This window comes from Synchiropus splendidus, chromosome 12 (genome assembly GCF_027744825.2).
Source record: "Synchiropus splendidus isolate RoL2022-P1 chromosome 12, RoL_Sspl_1.0, whole genome shotgun sequence".
NCBI classification, from domain to species: domain Eukaryota; kingdom Metazoa; phylum Chordata; class Actinopteri; order Syngnathiformes; family Callionymidae; genus Synchiropus; species Synchiropus splendidus.
In genome coordinates, this window is record NC_071345.1 from 7,033,634 (window position 1) to 7,059,370 (window position 25,737).

Here is a 25,737-nt window from a genome sequence, read left to right on the forward strand (position 1 = left end):
GAAAGTGTTTAAAAAAGATGCATGTGCAAAAACATTCTCACGATTTGTATCTGAATTTTATGGAAAAACAAAATACTATGCATCAAAACAGTTGCAATTTCCATCAAACGTGCACTGGATTTCAGTAGTTGGGGTCTTACTGTGAGGGGTGCTTGAGTGACTACCAATGTTAGGCGCTGTTTTCTTATGCTGCTTCCATATTGTCTATGTATGTCAGACATTGTTATGTCTACATACTGCTAAAATGCTGCCACAGAAACGTTTTCAAAGTGGCAGGGTCCTCTTCAACACTGATATACTGTGACTCATTCTGGTTGCACTGGAAGGCTGCTCCCTCCTCGGTAGATTAGACGTACCAAACGCCCATAACTGTCCTCCACAGAGATGTTTGGGTAACTCATGGTCTCATCATCTTCTGCCTGTGAGACTACAGTCTCTATTTAATCTTGTGGTAACATATAAGCTTCAGTCCAGGCCCCTGTAATAACAAATGTTGGCCTTTTATTTATTCCTGAGTCCACCAGCTGAAGGCACCTGATTCAGATCCATACTTTTTTGGGGTCATGATGTTTAACCCTTTGGTGACGCTTTTAATATTTCCACCTTTGGTAAAATTAATTTCATTTTTTTTTACCTTCTTTGATTTGAACCACATACCGACTGTATCAAACCAAAACCTTGAGTCTCCGCCACTATCTTCACAGTACAACGCCTCCAAAGTCAGCGAGTCCAACATTCTCTGTAAGACCTTCTGTGTTGCCGATGTATCCAGACAAAGTGGTCATGTCACATGGACCTGAATTACTCTTCTCTCCTGGCTACTCTGTGAAGCTACTGGTCACATACACTGGTCCATACAGAGGTGTGTGTTCCATGTTCCTAAGACAGTGGGGATCTTTGATGATGCACACGTCATCCCAGGCTGATTGGATTTCACCTAGCAGAGTGGACCTTAAGTGGAAGATGAATGAGTCACATCTCCTCTCCCCTCCTGGTTGAGAGTTCTCACAGTACTGGACCCAATGTGACTAAATGTGACGAAATACTGCCCCCACGTGGTCTTACTGTGTCTTCTGCGTGGAATTTTTAATAAGTCTTTCGAAAAACATGTAATGTCTCATTCATAAAATATCAAATTTTGATATAAAATATTGCTGCGATGAAAACCATTGCCCTTCTGCGCGCCCACTGTGCTCGGCCTCCTGGACCTCACAGCTTTGAGCAGGATTATTGTGCTGGAAGTTCAGGCTGCTGGAAGGATTTTTTCTGAAGCCCACGTTGTTCCGTGCATTAATAATTCACTCCTGTTCATCATAGTGGGATCGTAAGGAGAAACTCAGGAATAAGGTTCCATGTTAAGAGTGAGACTTGTGAGACACAGTTGAATCCTTGCTGGACATCTCCCACCCAGACAATGCACCACCTCGGTCACAGAGGCATGAGCTCTACTCCAAGCCTCTGGCTGGTGACACACCTCCTCGTTCTATCCTGAAAGAATAGGGTTTAAAACAATAAGTTTAAAAGCAGTCACTTTGTTGATAGGTCATGTTTTTACATTCATTACGAATGAATAATATTTATTTTCGGAGTGCCAGATATTAAAAAACTATCTGTGTCGATTCAGCTCCCACTCTACAATAGGAGCTATACATCATTTTAACTCTCTTCTCCCTCTGGCTTTTTCATCCTGACCATATTTGCATCGTCACTCTGCCCCCTCCATCACTTACGCTGAATCCTCTTAGCAGTGGATTAGACTAAGATGTCTACCATGTAAGAGGGACACGGAGGAAGAAAGTGAAAGGGGCAGAAGTTGATCATGAAGCACAAGCATTGACGAAAGGAGCACCATGGAGTCATGGGTCCTCTGTCCCGAAACTGACCGGGACTGGGGTCAAAGGTTGTCCTTCTGCTGGGTGAGCACAATAGCTTGATCTTTTTTTGTAGCGGGAATATTAAAATTCCTGAGTAAGTTGAGTTATGAGTGCTTCCCCCCTGCAGGGAGAGCCAGCGGAGCCCCCGATGTTGAAGAGTGGTGGTCCCGCTGTCTTCTGCGATACGAACGTCTGGATGGACTAGCCAGCAATGTCTCTTCTGTCCGCCTCTCACGCTCCGTGCTGGAGTGTTTGTTGTGCTCTCGCTCTGATTTTTCTGATGCTTCAAGAGGCAAACACTGACATTGTTAATGGAACCATGCAGGACGGTGGGGGCTCCCAGTGCGGGGAGTACAGTAACCAGGTAACTTCACACACGTGGTTTAGATTTACTCCAGTTGTGACAAACTTTCTCTAGATAATAGTCTGTTGTGTTTGAGACACCTTGTGGTGACTCGGTAGTATGTTCTCCATGCAACTCAAAGGTATAGAAAACAAGTTTAGGTTCTAGAGTTTAGCATGGACTCTTCAATAGATAAAGGTCAGCATCATTCTTCAGAAAGAGCTGAGCCAAAAGGCAAAGCTGACCTTTGACTTGTTGACTGGCTTTTGCAGGGGTTTTAAGACAGGGGTGTCTGTATACTGTATGGCGTGTCAGAGGTGCGAACCCTGTAAGGGTGACCGGGTGCACGGCCCCTCAAGAAATGTTGGCATTTGAAGCCATCTGAAAGTGTATTTCCAGCATTTGGGGCAAAAAATGAGGGAAAAACAACCAATAACTTTTCCATGCTGTGCTACATGCTACTTGTTCGCCCACAATTTCAAAGCCACAGTCTACTAAGGCATGAGAAGTGGCAAATTTAGATCAAATTCAGTAACATAACCAAGGAGAAACACTACAGTCATGGTAACCAGCAAGATGGTACTAGGCACGATACAGGTACTTATGATCGGATAAGTACTGCTTCCTCTTGAAAAAAAAACAAAAAACAGGATGTCCAGTCTCTAATGTTTTGTAGTTTCTGACACTTCTACATTCCTACTCGCTCAAGTAGAGAGGAAAGGAGCTGTCATTTAGCAGAGACTCAAAGTAGAACCAGCATTCCTCCTCATCATCTGTAGTGTTTCTGGTATTTACTACTGGGTGGAAGCCATGGGACGAACCCAAGGCTTGTGGCAGGGACCATTTTTCTGTTGACCTCAGTATTTCTCGGGAGTCCGCGCCTCTTAACTTACACTGCTGCCCCCGCAACCTGATAATTAATAACTGAGGCATCTATCTTGGTCAGTTTGTGAGGCTAACTAGCAAATGTATTATGTACCTTTTTATTGAGAACAAATTTATGATCACGACATGGTCAATTCTCATTCGTTTTATACATTATTTTTCTGGCATATATATCATAATTTACAGCAACAAAAGTGACCAAAGTCTGTAAATAATATGAAAAATGTCATCCGACTTTCTACAGTTTTCATACCAGTCAGTCATTGGTTTCTGACTGTCTGTGTGGGGCTTTTAGTTTTTTTTGTTCAGATACATCATGGATGCTGGAAGTAAATATTTGCTTGCAAAAGCTAAATGCTTGCTGATTTATTAGCACTAACCCCTTAGCTGAGGGAAGCTGGAGTTTCCAAAGATTCTGAAGCATAGAACACCCCGTAACTTTTGCTCCCCACATCTGCTTTCGAACCAAACCGCAGTTGTGTTTTCAATAGCCATAAACAATATCTTCATACGACTCCCTGACTGTCTTGTCCAGATGATGGAGGACGGAATGTGCCGTCTGGTGGCCACGCTGCCTCAGTTCGGAGAGCAGAGGTGCCCCGACATGTTCCGCTGCACCGAGGAGGTCTCCTACTGGCTGCACGAGAACGAGGAGAGAAAACAGCAGATCGTGGCCTTGAAGGAGACGATATCTGAGCTGCAGGAGGAGCTGAGGAACCACCGGCACCGCATCAAAGTCTTTGAGCTGCAGGTGAGATTCTTGTTGCGACTTAGAAGACCTGGGTCAACAGTCAGCAACAATCCTTTCAAGTGTTTTAGCCTCCCTGGATACCGTCGGGATGTTGCGTGCGTCATGTGACGTAGCTTGCTTTAATTGCTCATTTCCGACGTGACCCGCGGCGCGGTATTAAAGTAACCCACTTGGCTCTGAGGAGCAACTTCGGCTCCACCAGATCATTGCTGCTATTATGACACGTAGCTGTGGTCACTTCTCAGCAACATGTCCTTGACCTCAGCGACTAACAGGATTAGCCTGCTACTCTTCCACGTGCCGCCTCATGCGCCTCAGCCATTGAGCCTGTGAAAACAGCTTCTCAGTGGTCAGCGGCCAAACGTGCGCTTAATGTGTCGAGTGTGCTGAACCTTAAAACGAGGGAGAGTGGAGGTCTGCGGCGTAATGAGAGTTAGCGTTATCCGCCATATCCAGGCTGCAAATAGACCACATTATGAAGAGTTGGGCTTTAAGTTTTAAAGCAGACGCTTAAAGCTTGAGCCTCATATGGTTTGTTGAACTTGGTGTTGCTGAGCTCAGAGGTGTTAAAGGAGCCTTATGGTGACAAGCTGAGTGAGAAACGTTTCATGATGATTCATTCCCACCTCATGGAGCGGCTTATTGTATCGCTCCCAGAAGCTTGCTGCCCAGTTCTCCTACCTCAAGTCTTTCTTTTGGTGTGTGGATTTCACTCTTGGTCTGAGGATGATCCAGAAATTTTTGGTTCCTTAAAAATGTTTAAGGAATCCATCTACGTGAAGTCGCTCACCACCTTACCATCTCATGCTGTCTTGTTTGTTTACATTGTACATTTACGTTTGTTTGTGTGTAGTTTTTAAGCCTATTTTTTCACAGGGTTGCTTGAGCAGTATACTATATTAGTGTTTAACTCTTACCCTATTCAAATCTCATCGGTCCGAACACGAGTGAACTGCTTGAGTCTTCGCGATCATGGTTGGAGTGTGGAATAAAAATACATATAGAGTTTCCTGTACAGCATCATAGGTGGCCCCATGGCAAAAGTTGTACCTGCCTTGACTTTGTTCCCATAAAAAAAATATATATATAAAAATAAAAATAAAAATAAAAACACGTACACTGGTCCATAAATTGTATACCTGCGGTGTGTACACCATCATTTTTAACTTATCTAAGTTGTTAATATGCAAACAAAAGATAAACCTTGTGATTGTGACTTAACAAGGTTTAAATTGATGCCATGGTAGTTGGACGGACTGATACCAAAAGTAGAACTAAAAAGTAAAGTTTGTCTGACCCAAGTATCACTAGGCGTGAAGGCACTGATGGAACATGAAGATGGAGGCTCAAGGCGTAATAGGTTCTATATATTTATCAGGGGTGGGATTCGATTAAAAAAATTAATCTAATTAATTTGAGAATTTGTCATTAATTAATCTCAATGAATCACAGTTTAATCGTATAAGAATATTTGCCACAAGAAGCCACGTTTTTCGATGTGAATGAATTTGGTATATTACTGAATCAAATGATGGACCCATACATACATTTGAACGATTTTATAAGAATTTCAAGTCCATTCAGAGTAGTGGAAACCCTGGCCATTGTGTAGTGAAAAACATCCCTGAACAAAAGCAAACAGATGCTTTTGTTTGCTTTTGTTCAGGGATTCCTCCATGTTTGTTGTTGTTGTTCTCATCCTAGCTGCCACGTGTCTTGTGCATCAGTGGGATCAGTGGACCAGGAACTCCTGCACTTGCAAAGGTTCCCTGGTGTCTGGAGGGCAAATTATTTTAACATGTTAATTACAATTAATTAATTAATCGAGATTAACTGGTTAAAGTCCCACCACTAATATTTATATATGATGTCTACTATGGACCTCGTTCTGGAGAAAGGTCATATTGAGTTTGACGCATTGTGAGTCATCATATCGCTGTCCTTTATCACCCTATTTCATCTTGGTACTGTAGCGTCTTTGATCGTAAAAGGCGACTAGCGCCAACTAATGGTCATCTTTGTGGTAGCGTGAATGCCTACATGGCGATGGAGGGTGATGCTTCAACATGAGTACCTCTGAATATTCATGTTTCAGAATGAGGAGAAGAACCATGGGAACGTGTCCTTGGCTCATCGCATCCATGAGTTGGAAGGACGCTACGCCGAGGCCACAACACTGCTGCACCTCCAGGGCACTTTGATCATTGACCTCCAGGTATGCTGACCCTTTCCTCACACCCATTTTCTGTTCGATATTCTCCTTTGGATCAGTATTCTTTGTTGTTTCTTCAGAATAAAATCCACAATCTGACACTTCTGTTGGAGAAAGCAAAAAGAAGTCCTGGTTGCCTGATCAACATAGTGCGCCCCCACCCTCTGATGAGCGCCCAAGAGGCTTTGCACCCAGGTACAGGTTGAAATTACAGGTTGAACTTCACCAAACAGATGGCAGAGTCTCCCCCGTTGGGCCCAGTGTTTGTCGTCTCTATAGACCTTTGACTCTAACCCCTCAGAGATACAGCATGTAAGAAACTGCCCCATCGACTGTGCGTCCATCTACTACAACGGAGTGAGGCGATCTGGTCTGTACACCATCGTGCCGTCTCTCGCTCCCATGCCTGTGGAGGTGTACTGTGACATGGACACAGATGGTACGAGTGAAATTCGACACATGACTCGCTTGTGTTTCCGAGTTCCATCTGTCGCTGTCTGGCTCCAGGTGGAGGCTGGACGGTGATCCAGCGACGACTCGACGGCTCTGTGAGTTTCGATCGCAGCTGGAGGGAATACAGAGTCGGCTTTGGTGACCTGCACTCTGAGTTCTGGCTTGGAAATGACCATCTACACGACCTGACAGTCCAGGGTGACTACAGCCTCCGAATCGACATGGAAGACTGGAGCAACCAACACAAGCACGCCCTCTATCACAGCTTCAGGTCGGTTCACTCCCAAACTGAGGTGTCCAGAGAAGCTCCAGTCTCATGGTGTCACTGGTGGTCCTCAGTGTGGAGGATGAGGAGCATCAGTACCGCCTCCATGTGTCGGGCTTCAGTGGTACGGCCTCGGACTCCTTCAGCTGGTACCATGACAAGCAGGGTTTCAGCACCCCTGACAGTGGGAATATCTGTGCGGAGATTTCCCACGGTGGTTGGTGGTACAACCAGTGTTTCTATGCAAACCTCAACGGGGTCTATTACAGGGTAAGTGTCACATAAATCTGCTGTAACTCCAGACCTTTACCGGTTCTGTCTCTGTCCTCCAAGGGGGGGCATTACACGCCGAACGGGGAAGGGCCTCTGGGTCCCGATGGAATCGTCTGGTACTCCTGGAAAGACTCGGACTATTACTCCCTCCGGAAAGTCAGCATGATGATTCGTCCGCGTGCTTTCCACGCACATCTGTCCCCCTGAGGGCCTCCCCGAATTCAAGCATATTCTCTAGTGAGGCTCATTCACCGGCTATTTCTGGAAACCTTTACGTTCCATTTGGAACATGGACATTTTTCACTCATTTGTGTGAAGATAGTTATGGACATTTTTTCATGTCTACCACAGGTTCATCATTTTTGAATGTATTTTCTACCGTTAGTTTTCATACGCAACAGTGATGGTGGAGCAGATGAGGTCTAAAGCGTGAGGCATTCACATGAATAAAGAAGTAAAGAGCAACTGCTGTTAACTTGCTGCCGTTGTTTGTTCATCACTCATTCGTATTTGATAAATAACTCGGGCTGGAGTGACGTTCAAATAGATCGTCTTTGTTCATCCCACTGTGGAGAAATTTGCTTGTAGTGACACAGTTGTGATCTAGTGGTGTTGCTGCTGTTCGAGTGCCATAGGTCCATAGTTTCCAGCCCTCATTTGAGCTTTGAAGATTATGAATGCAGAGTAAAATGACTATTTTATTTTATTATTTTATCTCTGTTTCTGCTCAAAGGTGCCAACATTCCACCATATTTATTTTCACCCCATCAGAGGCTTGGTGAGGCAAGCATAGCTAACATTCCTGAGCCCTGGCAATCGTTTTGATGAGGAAAACAGAATATAATATTTCATATAATGAATACTCAGCATTAGTGTTCTGGGATTAAGTCATTTTCCACTTGTCCACATAAATAGTAACAATCTAAAAGTATTTTTGCACAATAAAAGAATAGCATGTTCATTTATACATCTTCAAAAAAGTATATATTTATACGTATAAAATTTAGGTATATATGTTTTTCAATCTCCCCCAAATGTTTTAAAGCATAGAAATTCTTAATTCCAGCAATTACAAATACAATTTTCCTTTTCAAAAAAAAATACACAGCATTCGAAGGATTAGAATCTGAAAAAACAATTTTTAAAAACAAAAAAAAACGCACAAAAAAAAAAAAAAAAGTTCAAGAAAGTACTTGTGGGAGATATTTTAAACCTGATGTGTAACTGAGGTTCAGATTGATTGATGTCCTTTTGAGGAATTCTGTCAAGGAAGACTTAGTCCCAAAAATGGTGTCATGTCGATGAACACAGATGAGAGGGAATGGACCCAAATGGTGAAGAACATGTTTGCTGAAGGGACTGAACCAGCAGCTGCACCAGAAAGGGTACAAAAAGGAGCCCTTCTCCTGCACAAACATGCTCTTTCACGGTTTCCTTTTCATTCCGTCCACCTCAGCTGCGGCGGACAAAGCCTCCACTGTGACGTCCGACATTGAAGCAGGCACAAACTCCAGGAGAGTACAAACCTTTTTTTAATAAATCAAACAGAAACGTTGCTCTTCTTCATGACTTCATCCCAAAACACGTCTATACATACAAGTAGCTCACAGACAGGAGGCACGTGACAGCTCAACACATAGTTACTGTGCATATATATATTTATCATTTGAACAATAAAACAAGGTGAGATTAGAGAGTGATTGAAAGCTGCGATGTGGGAAAAAAAATAGTTTCCATTATAGAAGGCACATTCATATAAAAACTGCTCAGAGATTTAAAATAACTTTTTCTAGTGAAATGTAAACGGAAATAATGGTCGGCAAATTGTCAGATTCCTCTTGGGACAAAGGCACATTGGTGAGAGAGGAAGGAGGTGGAGCTTCCTGTTTGGGATCAGGACAGGCCCGAAACTAAGGACACACTGTGACAACACCTCCCTGAATGTCAATGATTCGCAATCACGTTCAAGACAGCGACTCAAAATTCCGCAAAAATAATTGTGCAACTTTCAAAGTGAGGCTACTTTATGTGGACAGATTTTGTTGGGGTTGCACAAACATGTACTGAACACACTGCTCTGCTTCCAACACAGGAGGAGTGTGTGGAAACATGGTGGCTTCATCTGCTTACAACATGCTGCACAGCTGCTGACAAACAAGGCAGATGAGGTCAGAATTAAAGAAAATTAAATTAACAGGAGGAGAAGAAGAAGTATATTTGGGATGCTTTGCTTCGTGTCTTGAGATCCTTCACATGGTGGTGAACTGGCTGTGTGCATGTCGCAGCTTGGCGGCGATCTGCAGGGGAGAACCAAGGTCAGATCTCATTCTCAGCAGCCATGATTCACATCCTTTTACCGTCTCGTAAAACTTGACTTGCTCCTCCAGGTACTGCTGCATGACCCGGTTGTAGTCGTAGATACGGTTGCTGTGGAAGTGGTTCATCTCGGCTGAGGCAGACCAACAGGTTAGACAGCCAGTCCTCCCTCAACATCTCCGGCAGCGCTCCTACCTTGTAATGCATAAGACATGGTGCTGGCCCGCTTGGCCATCGTGACTTTGTCCTGAGACGTGATTTTACTGGCGCCCACCAACTTGTCGGCCTCCTTCACCTTGTCAATGGCCGCCTGGCGGAGATAAAAACTGTCGGTCAATTTTACAGCATTTGAGGAATTGAATTACGACCACGTTTATTCTTCTCTACCAAGCCACTTTCTACAGTGAGTTGTCAGACCGACATCATCAGACTGACACCATCGCTCCCACCATTCCTCCCCGCAGTGGAACATGCCCAAAACATCCAAAACATCCCCACACCAACTAGTCCTCCTGGTGCTTCTCAATGCAGAGTAGCAGTGGATCCACTCTGACTCCCTCCCTGATGGCTGAGCTTCTCACCTGATCTCAGCTCTTTCCACACTGACCACCAATCTCTATCTTTCCCTCACCAGTGAACAAGACTCCTAGATGGGGAAGGACCCCATTTCCAACCTGGACTGACGTTGAGCTGACCTTTCTAGTCTGGTTTCTAGTCTTGACTCACCTTGTGGACTCCGATGGTTTCGGGGAAGCAGCCCAGCAGACCTTTATATTCATTGTTGGTCTCCATCAGGAAGTGCAGGTCTTTTTTCGGCTAAAGAACAAGACATAAAGCAGCAAAACATTAAAAGCATTGACGTGGAAAATAAACTAAAAACAAGCATTGATACAAGAATTCTACTTATGTGAAGCTACAATATACAAATTGTACTGCCGTTCTAATCCTAAAGTCGAGGCTCAGCTAGCGCCATCTTACCACCCCACTCTTCTGAACGCTAAAGGAGAAAAACAAAATAGAACCAAGGGTCAGATGAAGACGCTTGTGGTCTTCTTCCCCGACATGGACTCCAAATGCAGGACGTGGGGTGAGAAGGGTCACAGCTAGGAAGAAAACACTGAGCAGGAAACGCCCAGAGCTGGACGTGATAATGCAGTTGGTTTGTGATAACGGCAACAAAAATAACTGTCCAGTTGATAGCAACAAATCTCTGAAGACCCCGCGGGGAAGAACACGCTGCTGCAGCAGGTGGTTGTCACGTCTGACGTTACTGCAGTGGCTTCAAGTATTTTCATAAAGCAATGGAAAGTTTGAGGAAACCAGTTCAGACAAGCAGCAAATGAAAGTGAATGAAAATATTGTCGTGAGGTTACGGAGAATGAGGCTATAATTCAGCATAAGAGACAAATATGATCAGACAGTACACGACATACAATAAATGATTGAGTTTTTCTGGGGTAAAAAAAATCAGTAAAGATAAGAAAATTACAATAAAGTACTATAACAAATCCTTTTTTTAAAGCAATTCAATGCAATATGCATGGCAAAATGACAATACCTAGACATATTTATATCGTGAATATTTTATAGAATTAAAAAAAATGTAATTATGTGTAAAATAAAATGTATTTATTATAACAAATACATTTCTGACAAAGGAAAAATTCTGAAAAAAAGAAAGATGTAATTTTTAAAGAGCATCGTCATACAGAATGAATGTTTTAATTTTTTAATTATTTTTTCATTTCCTTTAAAGGAACAATAATGTAAAAAGAAATGGTCACAATAAATACTTTATTTAATAATAATATAAGCAGCTATAATGTGGAAAAAAACAAAAGTATGGGTTAAGAAAATGGGGAAAAAAATTTAAACAAAATATAATTTACCCAGTTGACATATTTCTATAGGGTCATGTGATGTGGAGCTTTTGGTGGATAGATTTTTATTGATCGTGAGAGAGTCTCTCACTCATGAGCTGCTCTCACTCAAGCTGTGGCTGCTACAAGAAGAGAAAGCAATTTGAACAAACCTGTTCAGCGACCATCTCAGCAATCTCTTCATATGTCTTCCCTGCCGCTGTCATGGCGTCTGTCAAGGTGGATTCTCCTGCAACACAAGAGCCATCACTCACTGGCACATTATGAGGAAATCAATTTCACAACCCATTTACCTGGAACATACCAATGGTGTCACAACAGATTCCCTCCGGAGGTGCGGTGACATTTCCTAAGCTAATGAGCCTGCTATTCTTTACCTTCATATCCGCTGCTGTTGAAGACAGCTGAGAGGTTCTGGAAGGCCTTTCCGATCCTCTGGTACTCCTTCGGCAGAGCTGAGGAGAAAAGCAGGAATCATGAACCAAAACTGTGGGAACACTTTGTTTCCATCACGACAGCAGTCGTGAGAGGACTTCCTGAGTGAGGTTCTGCTGTGTACGTACGGCCCGTGCATCTCTTCCAGTGCTCGTGACCCACAGTCAGGATCTCCTTCACCTGGTCGTCCATGGATTTGGTGAACCTGCTGAACTGCTCGCACTTCAGCTCACTGGAAGACAAACACATTCAGTTGAACGTTTGATCCAGTCTAACGTAGCGGGGTGCAGCAGCAGCACTCACACTTCGGAGAGGTCCAGCTCCTTCGCTTCAGGCTCTATTGTGGTGAAGATCATCACTCCGACTGTCTCGTCCTTCTCGGCTTTTCTTTTCCCCATCTTCCAGTCCTGCAGGATTCAATACGACTTTTAATATTCATTCTAAACTGCTTAGAAAACAGTCTAAGTAGTGACTCCAGCCACTTATATGGTAGCTTCACACCTTATCAGAGATAAAGGCGAAAACACAAACATTGTCCTCTTTCCCAGAGTGTTGACACATTCAAACTATATACACACCACAGTCAAATCCTCAAACCACGTCTGAGGAAACACGACTGAGCTCAGGTTCCATGGAAATAGCAGTTGAAAACCCACATATAAACTTTTGTAAAAGGGATGAATATAAATAAAAACCCTAAATCTACATATATAAATTTTATTACAACTCCAATATTAAAATAAATATGTGAAGAAAAACTGACATTAAAAGAAAAACCGAGAAGTAAAAACAAAATGTGTTTAGAAAAATGTATTAAAAAATAAATGAATACAAACATACAAGTACTACTACTACTACTAATAATAATAAGGATTTAAAAAAAAGTCATTTATACAAAATTGGTAATATACTACAAAATAAAAAAAATACTAATATAAAATTATAGATTATCATAAGTAATTATAATTTATTTACAAAAGAAAAAAGCAACTTTATTTTTGACAAGACGATTTCTTTAAATCTGGCCAGTGAGAGATAAACACTTTTCCTATTCCTATTCCAGGCACCAAATATTTTATCATTCCTCACTTTGAACACCCACTTCGAAGTGAACAACGCGTTCTTAAACACACTCCCCGCACCTTCTCGTCCTTGTAGGTCAGGAACAGCTGAAACACTTCACTACAGGAAATGACCGGATGTCGGCACATCCTGCTCATCCAGCCCTGCAACCGCTCCATGCGCATCTTTATAAACTCTTCTTCAAAACGGCCTGAAATACACACACACACACACACAAAAGCTCTCTGTAGCAGCAGATGCTTAATCTCAAAACATTATACACATATACATAAACAAAGTTTGACTCACCGGTGACTTGCTTGTCTGGTAAACATGGAATGGGAATGGCTGACCCAAACTTGTCCAGCAGCCGCTCGTACAGCCAATCAAAGTGCTTGTATCTGTGATTGACAGGGCGGTTGGTTGTCTGCGGAGCAAACATAGTATTCAAGAATACACAAAGACATGATGAAGTGCCGTTGGATCCTAAATCACCACCAAGTATAGCGGAGTACTTACGCTGGGAGTCACTTGATACTCAATGTAGCTCTTGAGACCGTACATCTTGGAGCCCTTCTTGGGGTCAGCCACCACACAGTCTAAAGCGGCTTCTGGGTAATGCCACACCGGCCCGACTTCACCCATCTGTCAAACCAAGTAAACTGGAGTCATGCAACAAATATTTCCTATCCTCAGCCTTCATCCCTTTGAAATGAATACATGAGGCGGATTGTTCATGTGGTGAGGTGTGGAGATCGAGACTGAGAGGCCAGATGGTTTGGACACATGGAAAAAAAGGAGTTGGAGATGGAAGCAGAGGACGTCAAATAAAGAGGCGGTAGATGAGGACATAAAAGGACAGAAGAAGGAAGGGTGATCAAGATAGGTTAAAGTGGAGGAGGGTGAGTTGCTGTGGCAACCGCTTGAGGTGGGAAATGACAAAAGGAATGAAGCGGGAGAGTGCATGTTCAATTAACCTACATAGATTGGTAGCTTGTCTTTGCCTTTGGGCACCGGCTTGGAGAGGAGGTAGAGCTCCGGACCAGACTTGGAGAATCCGGGGAACCTAGCAAAGATAATATTTAATGAGACACAGAACGGTTTGTAACATCAATGCAGAGAATTTTGGTATTTTCCAAAAAAAAAGAAAGAATTTAAAAACATCAGATGAAGGAAACAATAAGAAAAGTACACAAAAAAGAGTAGACAGACAAACTACTCTAGTAGTACACATGAAAATGTAAAAATAAATCACATCTCTGAAGTGAGAATTAAATGCTGCAAACTTATATATGTGATGTAAACACTTGAGGGGTGAAGCGGGGACGTGGGGCGACGGTACACCACTAAATGCTGATGCGGCATATATGAGTAAATGCACAGAAACTAAAAAAGGAAGTGCAAAGTTCGGCAACGGTTTTGAATCGATAAAGGAAAAGTATCTGTCTTTTACTTGTTCAGTGAGATTTTCATGGAGGTCCCATGGGTTCCACTTCTCTGCAGGCCTCCGCCATCGCCAGGTTCAGACTCGGCATAACCTGTGGTGGACTTCATGTCGTCCCACTCGTCGTCCCACTCGTCGTCATCCGCTCCTGAGGAAGGAAATTTCTCAAACTTAGTTGCACATTATTCCGAGGTTTAGTTGAACCGTTTCCTTCAGAACACAATCCACGTTTGTTTTGATCAGTAGTTCACACACAATCGTCATGCAACTTAATCATGAGTCAGCATTAAAATAAACACAGGCGCACTACGTCACTTAATCACGAATCACATGCTGATATTTGCAGAAGGCTCTGACTGAAGTGTATTCTATTGACTTAGGTTAAACCAAAAGGTTTTAATGTGGCTGAAAGCAAACAGGCCTCTTATGTCAGTGTGGAACTATTTTCCCCGTTTGTTGCGACACTGCAGCAGCTCTGCGAAGCTCAGACTGGAACGAATGGAGGATTCACATTGTGAGCTTCATCAACATTAATAACACTAGAAACAGACTTGAAGATACACACACTTGTGGAAGACTAGACACTGCTTCATTCCAGTCTATAAATGTGAACTGCGAATCAACAGAATGCTATAAACAAATTCTGATGAACTGCTACCTTGTTCCTATGAAGACCAACACAGCATTTAATAACCGTCTGTGGCTACACACAAACACCGCAACGTGTTAGCAGGAAGCTAAACGTTTAGTTGTTTCCAAACACATTCATTATCACACCTCAGAATTCTTGTGAGTCAAAAGGACTGTTGGGTAAGCCATGCACCAGATACCTGTGTAATCAATGAGGTAGGGGTATGGGTAGATGTCTTTGGCGCGACGGTCGGAAAAGGACACATCTGTTAAGTTTTCATAGCAACAAAAGTGGGTCAAGAAATGTTGTGAGTCATGTGCGCTAATTACTTTTCCACCGACTCGTTCGAAAATTCGCGAGATGCCTGTCGAGTCTCACCGGCTGGGTGAGACGACATCTGCAATTGCTTAAAGATGAAAGGACTCCTATTTACTTCAAAAACCCTGACTCGACGCTGTTAAAGACTGAGATAAAGCTTCATTGACACGGCTTCTTCTTCCACCATCTTCTGGTTGGTGGCCCACTGAGAGGAGAAAGGTGTCTTCATCTTCATTTGTAACTGAAGATCTGTAATATTTCTGTTGAAAAAAATAGTTGGAATCCCACTTCTGACGCTATTTGTTGTAAACCTTGCAGGTTTTTCATCATCATGGATCTGTGCGACATTAACCCATTCATGTGACAAAGGGTGCCTCTAGCAGGGGCGTCCAGGGTCCTGAAGATGACAGTAAAATGTCTTCCTATGAGTCGCAACATGCTGTCGCAACAATTGAGAGAGTGTGACACTTTTTTGGTCTCCAAGTTTTAAGTTGAAAACCAGGTCAACCTGGGCCATGAGCTTATGAGAAATCTAAAAGGTTCTCACCTGGGCCCTGGTACGCCTGAGGGTGACCCTGAGAAGCCCAAGGTTCCCCAGCAGCGTTCCTTGCAGTCTGGGTTCCCTCCGGGTTTGAAGCCCAGTTGTTGGAAGAGCCGCCTGAAGGATCTGTGTTCCACGATGACCAGGGATCGTTGCCATTGCTAGCCTGGAAATGGATGACAAGAAATAAGCAGATATGTACTGTAATTTCTGGGTATGAGACACTACTTTTTTCTCGCAGTCTGGGCAATGTAGCTACACAACAATGTGGCTAATATATGGATTTTTACAGGCTAAAGAGCGTCATGCAGCCAAAATATTGAGCCTCGCCACATCAAACCAATGAAATTACCTTCTAGCGCTAAAAATACACTGTTTTCACCCGCGTATCCACAGCTCCACCAACAGAGCCGATCTCCTGGAGGACCGGAGACGAGAAGAAGCAGCTGAGACCGGCTGTGGTGTCGGAACTTCAGAAACGCGGGTGAAAATGGCGCATTTTGAGCGCTTTAATGTCAATAAACGATGTGACGAGTTCATGACTCAAGTTCAGAACATTGCCCAGCTTGTTTCATGTTTAACTCCACGCTGGCACAACATGCAGATGTTATTACAAAAAACTTTAACCACAAATCAAGCACATAAGTTGCACGCGAGGAGTTGTAAAAATCAAATTTGTATTTCTATAACATTAATATATCCAATCCAAGTCGTTTTAACCAGGGGCTTCACCATCCTACTTCTGAAACAATTTGGAGCACAGAGCAGTGTTTGCTTGGGGTTCAAGAGCTAATAAGGAGGTGCGTTCTCTCCGTAGCGCTACAAATTGTGTTGAAAGTGGGATAGCGTCAAAAATACCGACCACAAGATTTTGATGTTTGTGTCACTTTCATCTTGATTGGAAAATACTGTGCAGATGATCAAGAAATTCTGGAAAAGTGTGCGACTCTTGATTGTAAAATTCACACGGTTGTTATTTCCAGGCCAAGTCAGCAGGATGAGAATTTAAAAGGCATGGATCAAAGTGCGGGAGGAGAGCGAGGCTCAAGCCGCCTGCCCCACTCGTCACCCCACAGGGGGGTTACCTCATTGGGGGATGAAAAGAATGGGGAAACGGGGGTATCGGGGGTGTCCGGCTGAGGACTCAAGCCCACAAGATCCACCTTTAGGGAAGCAGAACGTGACACCGAAAAGCATCAACAGTGCAGGTCTCTGAGGCTGGTCGAACACATTTATCTCTTATCAATACCGACATCTTCTTCCTCATCTTTTTAATGACTCATTAATAGATGACATGACCACACTGGTTCTCACTTCTGCATCCAGTGGTTCTCACAAGAGCTACAGTTCCTCTTGTATGACACTTCTTCTGAAAACCAAAGAGCAAATGACAGTTTTCACTAGGTAAGTTACCTGGGTTTGCGCAGGCGTTGACGCCGGGGCGTAAGCATCAAAGAAGGCTAGATCTGCTGAGCCAACATTTGCAGCAGCCGGGGTTGGAGCAGCGTTTGCTGCAGGCAACGGTGGATATGCCTGGCTGCCCTGTACCTGAAGTGCAAAGAGAAACTTCTGTCGTGAAGAGTGAACATAGAAACTTGAGTTGAATGAGCTTAAAATATGAAAATATGCATTTTCAGCATCAATGTCTCCTTCTAAAATAAGAAAAATTTCCAAGTGTCTTCCATCATCTTTTGAACAGGCCAACTTAATTTGCCTGCTCGGTTTGAACATCTTCACAATGATTCACATCCTCATTAGGTCCAGCTGCTGGTCATGATGGCTGCCGGCCGACAAGAACCGCGAGGTCAGCACAAAAACAGACAGTCATTTCCTGCTTCCATTTCATTTGAAAACAGCAAAACAGCTAAATCAGCTTCCACTGCAGCTTTACTGGAATTTTTTTTTTTTTTTTTTTTAAATCACACTTACTTCGATGTAGTCTTCCGGAACCAGACCTGTCTCCCCTCTGGAGTTCTGAGCCTCGATCCACCCTCCTCCGATGCTCTGGTTGAGGAACAATATTGCAGATTTGAAACACCTTCATGTTGCAAAATGGAGACAAGAGAACAAACAAGAATCGAGTCCTAGATTAACCTAAATGTGTCGACTTCGCTCACTCCAGGCAGCGCAGGGATTAACAACCCGTAATAAATGTCTAATGACTTACAATAATGTCATTAAACAAAACAGAGTAACAAGAACCTGTTGTCTAAAGGTGAGTTTTCCTGTTTACAGTACACCCCAATTGGTTTATTTGATTACAGAACTATGTAGGTCAGCACACAGTGAGTGACCTTCGAACCATACAAGCCACAATGACATCATGGTTGCTGCCTCTTGGTTCCTTCCTGCATACACACGAGTGCAAATCTCATTTGAACATTAACATTTAACCTACAGCTTTTCCTGCCATTTTTAGAAGAGCAACCCAATGAGTTGTGAAATACAAACTAATTTTATTGCCTAAAGACAAAGAAGAAGAAGTCATTTTTTTGTGGCCTGATTATTTGGATAAGTATTATTTAACTCCTATTCAAGCTATATACAATAAATGTGAAAGTCCTCAATATTTGTTCCTGATATCAAAATTCCTGAAAATAAAAAATTGCAATGTTTAACTCTTGTTTTCATTACTATTAGCAATATTTGTCACCCACATCATAATAATTCTATTGCTGCAATGACTAGTGGAATAAATTTGTCGCCGGCAGTTTCAGGAGTCATGATGTCATCACTCTCTGGCCACATGGCACAATAAATCAGTAGAAGGAGAAACAAAAACGACTCAAAATGTTGAAGTTATGGGAGCATTTCACAAAGGGCAGAAATTGAAATAAAAATGTAAAAGGTTCAATACAACATTTTGACACTAGGTACTTATTTACCCTTTATTTACTTTTCTTTTTAATTACTGTTTTCAACATTACAAATTTCCCCCAATGTGGAACCAATAATAGATAACTAATCCACTCTCATTAAAATCAGACATGTTGACGTGTCACTCTGTAAAGGTCATATGCGACAGTCATTAGTTGCAGCCTGGATTTTAAGTTAGACAGGAGAGACTCCATTGCTTCCATCCTGCTCTCCGGCAATGTTGCAGTAGCCACAAATAGTAAATGCCGTAGGTAAGATTGTACAGAGTTAACACAGAAAGTAAATAGTTAAACAGTACCTGACTGGTGATTGTGATGGTCTGTCCTTCCTTTACCGACAGCTCATTGGTTCCCGGCTCTGCAGTGAAGTCATATAAAACTTGAGCCTGGAAAGAAAAAAAAAAGAAATTTTTGTTTCAATTGTTATTGTTTAAAAAGACAACAGAAACACCCAAACATCCCGTAATGAGATCCCTAGGTAATATGGGAACAGTGGAACTGGACAAACCAGTTCACCTGCTCATTCCCAAACACAATATTCTCCCCACTTCATGAACACAGTTCACTTAAGAACATAAAGAACCTCTACAGCTGAGAAGAATTTCTTTCAAAGTGCAAGTAGTTTGGCTCCGTTTTCATTCAACTGAAATTCCCCTATTCATATAGACGTTGTGCCTGATTTCAATGGCTCAATGCAAACCTCAATCTTAATAACTAAACAGTGACATTTTTAAAAGAATAAAACTACTTATCCCCAAACCACTTGTAATGAAAAATTGCCATACAACAGACTGTAAAGTGGCTTATGCTGCTCCTCAAATGAACAGCTCTGTCAGGAGAAGCACAGTGTGTTTTGCCCCGATGGTCACATGACTTGGCAATTACGTAGTCTTAACTGTCGTAAAAGTCTGCAGAGTTGCACAAACCAGATAGCGGAGGCAACAGAAAGCAGAACTATTTTACAACCACTTCATCTTTGCTTGACACTTGTGGTTTTTAAAAAAAATATATCTGTTAACACAATCCAGCTATAGCTTGGCTGACAGACGATATTTTATGAAAAACATGAACAAGTACTGACTTTTAAGAGATCAACACAATCAACACAAATAAATATTTTGCATTTAACTTAAATTATCTGTCAAACATAAACATTTTTGAAGTAGTATGGCAAACATAAAAAATAAATATAGTATTTGTGATACAAATGGAGAGTATAATATTACTTTAACTAAACACAGCTAAGCAGAAATGACAATACAAGCTCAAAACAAATATAAAATAGGTCATTTGTGAGTTCATAACGCAAGGCTCATCCATATTTGTTATTATATCCACAATAACACGACAAGGATTAATGAAATAATGACGGCTTATCTAGTGACAGGTTTACTCGAAAACTCAATTTCCCAGAATTCCACGGAAGTACGACTGACCCGTACTGGAAAGGTAGTGAAATGTCACAAGACACTTTCTTTATGAGACACATTTTCCACTTTTAATTGCATAATTGCGCTACTTTTTCCGCACACGGGGTTAAACATGAAGAGACGTACGACGCAAATGAATTCAAGTTGAACATTTTTAAGCGCCACTTGACGTTGAAAAGTGAGCGCAACGCTAACGTGAGCTACAGAAACACCAGTTGTTCCCGGTGGAAGACTACGCTTCGTCACGAACACCAAGAACTCAAACGTCATCTGTTTAATCATCGTTCTGGAGTTAAAATACTTACTTTTACTGCCATGGTCGCAGCATTGATCAATCATTACAATAGCAGGCCCTGTGTTTGTGGATTTCCACCCCTCAGCTGGACATTTCCTGCCGCTGCTTCTCAACCGAAGACGGAAGAAAACAATAACTTCCTCCGACGAGGAAAACAAAGCACCTCAGCGCGGTGCTAAAACACGTTTAGAGGGGAAAAAAGCAACGTTTCGATGACGACGAGAAGAAGACGAAGATCAATACGCGAGTTTGGAGCGCGGAGAACTGCTGACAGCGAGGGAGGGACCTCGAGAGCCGAGACAAACCGGAAAAGTGCGATCTGAGACTCCGAGTCATGGCCGCCTCAAATACGCTGTGTAAACAATGCTCTTATTTTGAAGATGTATTTAGGTTTTTAACGGTTTGCTCATTTGACATGAAAAAAATATCGTAGAGTACAGAAATAAAGTAGTGAAATTCATATATGAACTATTCTGACTATATTAAATGAACATAATTGCATATTTTCATCGTTTATTGTGCATTTCCTTCAATGTCGTAAATATAATAACAACGGTTGGGACTTCTTGGGATTACTTTCTAATAATTAATGATGAAAGAGACCAATGAGAATGGGCTGAATGACAGAAAATTTAAGTTTTAAAAATACATTCAGTTGTTCTGGCCACTGAATGCAACAAAGGGTTTGCTCATCACTGGAGCACTTCCTCTCTGATGTTTGATCTTTTGTCTACAGACTCAAGTTCATTCTGGTGTTAAATATTTAAGTGAGATCGGTTATGATTTATTAAGTACAGTTAACAAATAGTACATCAAGACCTACAAATAATGATTTTTGGGGGGGAGTAGTGTATTTCTTTTTGTTCCTTTCATTGTTGATCTATATTTTCCATTTGGCAGCATAGTGTTGCTTCCTAGGCATTACATTTTGGGAAGCAGCTGCTGGGTCTGTATGAGTTTGCATGAGCAAACTTTGCTTGTATGGATTTCTTTCAACCCCATCATCCTCTCATCATAACATTGCATTCCATGTTCTTGTGGAAGATACAGACACGGCCTTGAGTCTAAATTCCAGTGAAGCAACAGTGACGGTACTAATACATGTCCTTAGAGAAAAACATTTTCTGAAGTTCCTTTCACCCTACTTCCTCCAAATATCCACCTCACTTTCTCATACATCATAAATCCTGTAATGGTTTTTGCTTGTCAGTTGGCCATGCAACTGAGGAAACAAATAAAGCAGGTGGAAAACTATTTTTTCTTTTTCTGTGAAATCAAAATGTCTTATTCTGAAAGGCAGCAGGTTGGACTTTTATAGTTGGGTCTCCCTGTGTCACATGACCCACTATTATCAGGCAAATTCCTCCGACAGTGCAGGTGTGCAGAGGTGGGAGGGTCTCTGGCAACACCTCACACAACCCCTCAGCTCAGTTCAGAGCGTCCCCCAACATCACCGCGAAGCCATGTCCTGTCGGATCTCTGTCCTCGGCCTGGTTCTCTTGTGGATGCAGGGAGCTGGAGCGTCAGATCCAGACCTGCCATTCATGGAGTACCTGGACGAAAACCATCTGGTGTGTTTAAAATGGGGATTTAACGACGAGTTGGAAGAAATTACCTTCACATTTGTGGTGAACACAACGGGATGGATCGGTTTTGGCTTGAGCCCAAATGGAAACATGTTTGATGCTGATATTGTCATCGGAGCTGTGACACCCAGCGGAAACCACTTCACAGTAAGCCTCGTTCAGATATGAAGAGATTTTTGATCAACTATTATCCACCTATAAGTGATGTTTAACATTCTGTTTTGTCTCCTAGGATCGTCATGGTATTGGGAAAGTTATGCCTGTAATAGATGAAGAGCAGAATTGCATTTTACATTCCATGGGCGAGAGTGACGGACAAACTTGGATGAAGTTCTCGAGAAAGTTTCTAACCTGTGATAAGCACGACTACCACATCAAGGTCGGGTTTTTTTTAATTGCATATGGATGACCCTTTAACAACTATTTTTTAAGTAATAACTTTAATAAGTAATAACTTATTTAGCATTGAGATTGTTTGTCCTTAATTACCCGCTATCACTCACCATTGTTGTGATCTAACTCTCCAGCTATAGATTCAATTTCATCTTTGAGCTCAGGTGTGGCTGCACTTTTGTCCCTCTTCTCGACCTAAGGCAGGGTTTCTTTTTGGTTATGGGAACGTCAACAACCGATAGCATCAATCATTGTTCATACTGACACTCGACTCTATTTCTGAAATCTAACACTGCTTCCTTTTCCGTAACTACTATGTATATCAGACTGCTACATCACAGTTTTATTTATACAGCACAATATGAACAAAAGCGGCATCTTTATAGAGAACTTATCACCGAGGGAGTTGCCGAAATGTCATCGCTGTTATATGCTGTGATGTTTTTAGGTTTCTCAGGTTTCATTCTCTTTCACAGGCTGGACCCGAAAAGCTGATATATGCCTACGGACTGAATGATATGATTGGGTATCACCAGACACGCAGAGGAACAAAAACAATCAACCTGCTCAATTACAAGCCTCAAATTGGTGTCCCCGACAGCACAAGCATCACAGTCAGGGTCGACAACGTAAGACACACCATCAGTCTGAAATGTCCTGAAGTGAAGTGTTTGACGTGTTGAATTCTTGGGCCTCCGACTTTCTCTCCCTGAACAAATTTCTGAATTGAAATAATGTCCAACTGAGATTGTCTTCTCTTGCACTCCTTTGTCAAAGGTTTGCGTAGCATTAGAACCCCAACATAAACACAAAACTCAGGGGATGGAAAAGCTGTGGCAAACCTCAGAAAGCTCGGGGCAAAAAGGCCCAAACTGGGACTCAAAGCCACATTTCATGTGTTGTGGTCCTGAATAATCTGCTTCCATGTCCTGGAAACTTTGATTAAACTGTTATATTGCTTTATATTTGAGACTAAAAATCAACCTGATTTGTTTTTGTTTCTTGTAAAGTTGGCGATCCCTGCCATTGATACCTACTACCACTGCAAGATCACCAAGTTGCCATACCTCGAAAAAAAGCATCATGTTTATAAGGTAAGTGTTTAATTATCTTATTATCTTAAAATTAATTTGACTCAGCTTTTGTTGCTGTTTTTTTTGTGAGTTAAATCAATTTCTATATTTAGATCACTTATTTCTGTGTTGTATTTATTTATTTATGAAACAATAAAAATTGCCATTTAATAGTTTAAAATTATGTTCATTAAAAAAAAACATCAGTATTAGGCCTGAAGATGTTAGAAAAATAGCTAATAAATGTATTAATTTTTCTTTCACTTATTCATGCTACCGGGACTGGAGGCTGTCCCAGCTACTTGGGGTGAGAGGCGGGTAACACCGCGGCTACATACATACTGCGTAGACATACATTAGTTCACATGACTGTACTATTTAGTCATCAGTTAAGCTCCTTATGTTTTTGGACTGATGGGGGGTGCCGGTGTAAAAAAAGTGGCGAGCTACTTATTTAAATAACAAGAAATTCTAAAACTAAATTTCCATTTTCAACTCAAGGCTGTCTATAACAAGTAAAGTTTACAACACTACTATCTCCTCTTCAGATTGAAGCCGTGATTGACAACTACGACATCGTTCATCACATCCTGCTCTACAAGTGTCCCAAGTTTGTGACCGTAGGTTCGGACCAGCCGTGCTTCACAGGGGATGACGGGGATTACTGCTTGGAGGTGGTGGCTGCGTGGGCAGTTGGAGGGATGGTGAGAAGAGCAGGAATCCTCTTTCAATAATTCATGAATCATTGCTGTCGCTCAATCTACCTTTCACCCCTCAGCCGTTTGAGCTGCCAGAGATTGCTGGGATTCCAGTTGGAGGTGTGGATGAGGATCAAGACATATTTTATCGGCTGGAGATCCACTACAATAATCCACAGGAGCAAACAGGTCAAGACTCATAGCATCTCTTATTTACTGTATAGTTTAACAATTGAGAATATATTTATGGGTATGATGAGGTACCAGATATGAGGGAAAATACAGGCAACAACTGACCTCCACTACTGGATAAGGTGTAGCACTGGGCAAAAGAGCTCTTGACCGAGTCCTGGAGACTCCCAGTTGGGAAATGCCTGAGTAAAATAACTACAATTGGAAAAACCAATTTGTTGAAAACTTTAATATCAGAAATGGTTTGTAAAAACACATTTTTGCATATTTAAATGTTCTCTGCTGTCCTATAATGCTGAGCCAGACGTGGGCCGTAGTAGCTAAAAGAAACTCTATTACTATAGGTTTTGCTTAATCTGACATTGAAAGATGATTACTAGAGGATGAGAGGGGTCAGAGATAAGTAATGAACTTTCCAAGACACTCGTCTGTAGTGTAGTTATGAAAGTGAATCTGAATCAAAGAGTACAAATCTGGTTATTACAATTAACTTGGTCTTCAGTGCCTCTTAGTCCATTGTGGTTTCTTATTTTGTTTTTCCCTTTGGTCTGTTAAGGAAGGACCGACAGCTCAGGAATAAGGCTCTACACTACTGCCGTACTCCGGCAGTATGATGCCGGTATCTTGACTACCGGCATACAGCCGTTTGGACTGATCGAATACAACATTCCCCAAGGAGCCAAGCATTTCCATTCTTATGGGGTGTGTAACACCAGCCTTTTCCCGGACCTGATGGAAAACGTGCCCGTCCTCAACGTGATCGGCGTGATGCTGCACACTCACTTGGCTGGGAGGAAAGTCAGAGTCGGGCATTTTGGGTGAGAAAGCAACATGATGAACTGGAAAACGCTCTGCTTTAATACTGCTTTTTTGGTTTGTAAGTGACAAGGATCAGCTGCTAGCTGTGAATGAGAACTACGACTTTGAGGTGCAAGAGTCCATCCTGCTGGGAGAACACAAGAAGATCAAGCCTGTAAGCAAACAGGCAGGATTATGTTTTTGGCGCATATTAATGTCATGAGTGACAGAGATCCAGATGCTTTTCGAATGAACATATTATGTCTCATGCTGCAGGGGGATGACATTGTAGTTGAGTGCACCTACAATACTGAGGATCGTAAAAATGTTACCAGGGTGAGTGCACATGAACACAGCACCAAAGTCCATCATCTTGGTTGTAGTTATGGTTTTGAATTATTTCCATCAAAAGATAAATGAGATGCCCATATACAATAATGATGAGTGTATTTCATATACACTATATTCTTACTATAATTTTGTGTTTTTGTCATGTCTTTGCAGATGGGATTTTCCACTAGTGATGAGATGTGCCTTGCCTTCCTGCTCTACTATCCAGCGATTGAAGTCACCAGTTGTCTCAGTAAACCGAATGTGACTCACCTGTCAAAGAGCTTCTCGTAAGACTCACAATACAGAATGACTTACCGCATGGGCAGCAGTAGAAAAAACACAAAAAGCATACACAACATTTTGACATTTTCCCGCCAGGC

At 42.1% G+C, this 25,737-nt stretch overlaps 3 protein-coding genes across 4 annotated transcripts; 2 read left to right on the top strand and 1 right to left on the bottom strand.

The window, feature by feature from the left end:
* The first annotated feature begins 1,770 nt into the window (after positions 1 to 1,770).
* Positions 1,771 to 7,401, top strand: si:ch211-203k16.3 (angiopoietin-related protein 7). Its single transcript, XM_053881344.1, has 9 exons — positions 1,771 to 1,916; positions 2,002 to 2,238; positions 3,638 to 3,853; positions 5,949 to 6,068; positions 6,146 to 6,260; positions 6,367 to 6,504; positions 6,573 to 6,789; positions 6,858 to 7,053; positions 7,117 to 7,401. The coding sequence occupies exons 2-9, from the start codon at positions 2,086 to 2,088 to the stop codon at positions 7,261 to 7,263; spliced, it is 1,302 nt and encodes a 433-aa protein (XP_053737319.1). The 5' UTR covers positions 1,771 to 1,916; positions 2,002 to 2,085; the 3' UTR covers positions 7,264 to 7,401.
* Positions 7,402 to 8,576: 1,175 nt separating this feature from the next.
* snx9b (sorting nexin 9b) lies at positions 8,577 to 20,604 on the bottom strand. 2 transcript variants are annotated; one of them, XM_053881658.1, is made up of 19 exons: positions 20,295 to 20,604; positions 18,859 to 18,945; positions 17,613 to 17,687; positions 17,097 to 17,231; positions 16,769 to 16,846; positions 15,690 to 15,849; positions 14,203 to 14,341; positions 13,731 to 13,815; positions 13,269 to 13,394; positions 13,059 to 13,176; positions 12,830 to 12,960; positions 11,991 to 12,094; positions 11,816 to 11,919; positions 11,630 to 11,707; positions 11,405 to 11,481; positions 10,099 to 10,188; positions 9,568 to 9,682; positions 9,414 to 9,505; positions 8,577 to 9,353 (listed from the first exon to the last, which is right to left on the bottom strand). In XM_053881658.1, exons 1-19 carry the CDS (start codon positions 20,304 to 20,306, stop codon positions 9,306 to 9,308), a joined length of 1,854 nt encoding a protein of 617 aa, XP_053737633.1. In that variant the 5' UTR covers positions 20,307 to 20,604; the 3' UTR covers positions 8,577 to 9,305. The 2 variants fall into 2 exon arrangements, with proteins under 2 accessions (XP_053737633.1, XP_053737632.1); XM_053881657.1 differs by lacking the exon at positions 16,769 to 16,846 and having other exon boundaries at positions 20,295 to 20,603.
* Positions 20,605 to 21,747: 1,143 nt separating this feature from the next.
* moxd1l (monooxygenase, DBH-like 1, like) lies at positions 21,748 to 25,648 on the top strand. Its single transcript, XM_053881551.1, has 10 exons — positions 21,748 to 22,017; positions 22,103 to 22,249; positions 22,740 to 22,892; positions 23,274 to 23,357; positions 23,885 to 24,040; positions 24,115 to 24,223; positions 24,783 to 25,044; positions 25,109 to 25,199; positions 25,301 to 25,360; positions 25,529 to 25,648. Exons 1-10 carry the CDS (start codon positions 21,748 to 21,750, stop codon positions 25,646 to 25,648), a joined length of 1,452 nt encoding a protein of 483 aa, XP_053737526.1.
* The last annotated feature ends 89 nt before the right edge of the window (positions 25,649 to 25,737 follow it).